At 35.6% G+C, this 831-nt stretch overlaps 1 protein-coding gene across 1 annotated transcript in view; it reads left to right on the top strand.

Moving 5' to 3' along the window:
• Window positions 1–673, top strand: part of LOC128247071 (uncharacterized) — a 51,325-nt gene extending 50,652 nt beyond the window's left edge. The window contains exons 5-6 of the mRNA XM_052965864.1: window positions 298–444; window positions 540–673. Coding sequence (XP_052821824.1) covers window positions 298–444; window positions 540–673 — 281 coding nt within the window. The remainder of the gene's footprint in view (window positions 1–297; window positions 445–539) is intronic.
• Window positions 674–831: the final 158 nt, after the last annotated feature.

Here is an 831-nt window from a genome sequence, read left to right as displayed (position 1 = left end):
TATACAGGATGAAGTCATATCTGCTATTGAGGAATTTTCTGACCAACAATATGAAAGCTTCTTCACAAATGAGATCCAAGGAAACAAGCTTCTTAACCACACGGTCACTCCCATGTAGCGCACATGACTTAGTGAAAGGACCAGGGGTCGCAAATATTGGAATTTGGCTTCATTTGGGAATCCTGGACCGATATTCTAATCATGTAGTTACTAGAACAGTCCATTCTATTCTGTACCCATTCCAGCAGAAAACCGTTATTTACTAATAACTATTTAATATTTCTTTTACGTTTTTAGAAGTTATTACTGCATTGGAAAATAAATTGAACAATTTGAATAATGAAAAGGACATTTTCGTCAAATATATAAAACAATTTAGAAAAAGAAAACAAGAACTCAAGGATGAAGAACATCGACTGCAACGGAAGCTGGAATCTCTGAAAAGTAAGAAAGTTAGGGTTTATAATAGATATAAGACTATATGCAGCATGGAGGAGGTGTTGAAGGTGTCTTTATCTTTCATCTTTTACTTGTCTCAGCCATTGAATTGCGGCCATTGAATCTGACGCACATTCTTGAAGGTTTTTTAGTCGAACAAATTGGCCTCAGTAATTATTGCTTTAAGTCTGGAACATATTCTATCGATCTTTTAAACCGAAACGCTATGTTATAAGGACATAAACCAAATGGACAAACACAAACACACACAGAAAGAAATACATACCTGCACACTTACAAACATCCATCCATCCATATATACATACACACGCACACACACACACACACACACACACACACACACACATCTATCTATCTATCTATCTATCTATC

Source organism: Octopus bimaculoides, chromosome 2 (assembly GCF_001194135.2).
Source record: "Octopus bimaculoides isolate UCB-OBI-ISO-001 chromosome 2, ASM119413v2, whole genome shotgun sequence".
Lineage (NCBI taxonomy): Eukaryota > Metazoa > Mollusca > Cephalopoda > Octopoda > Octopodidae > Octopus > Octopus bimaculoides.
Note: the sequence above shows the minus strand (reverse complement) of the source record. Positions and strands in the feature narration are given on the sequence as shown.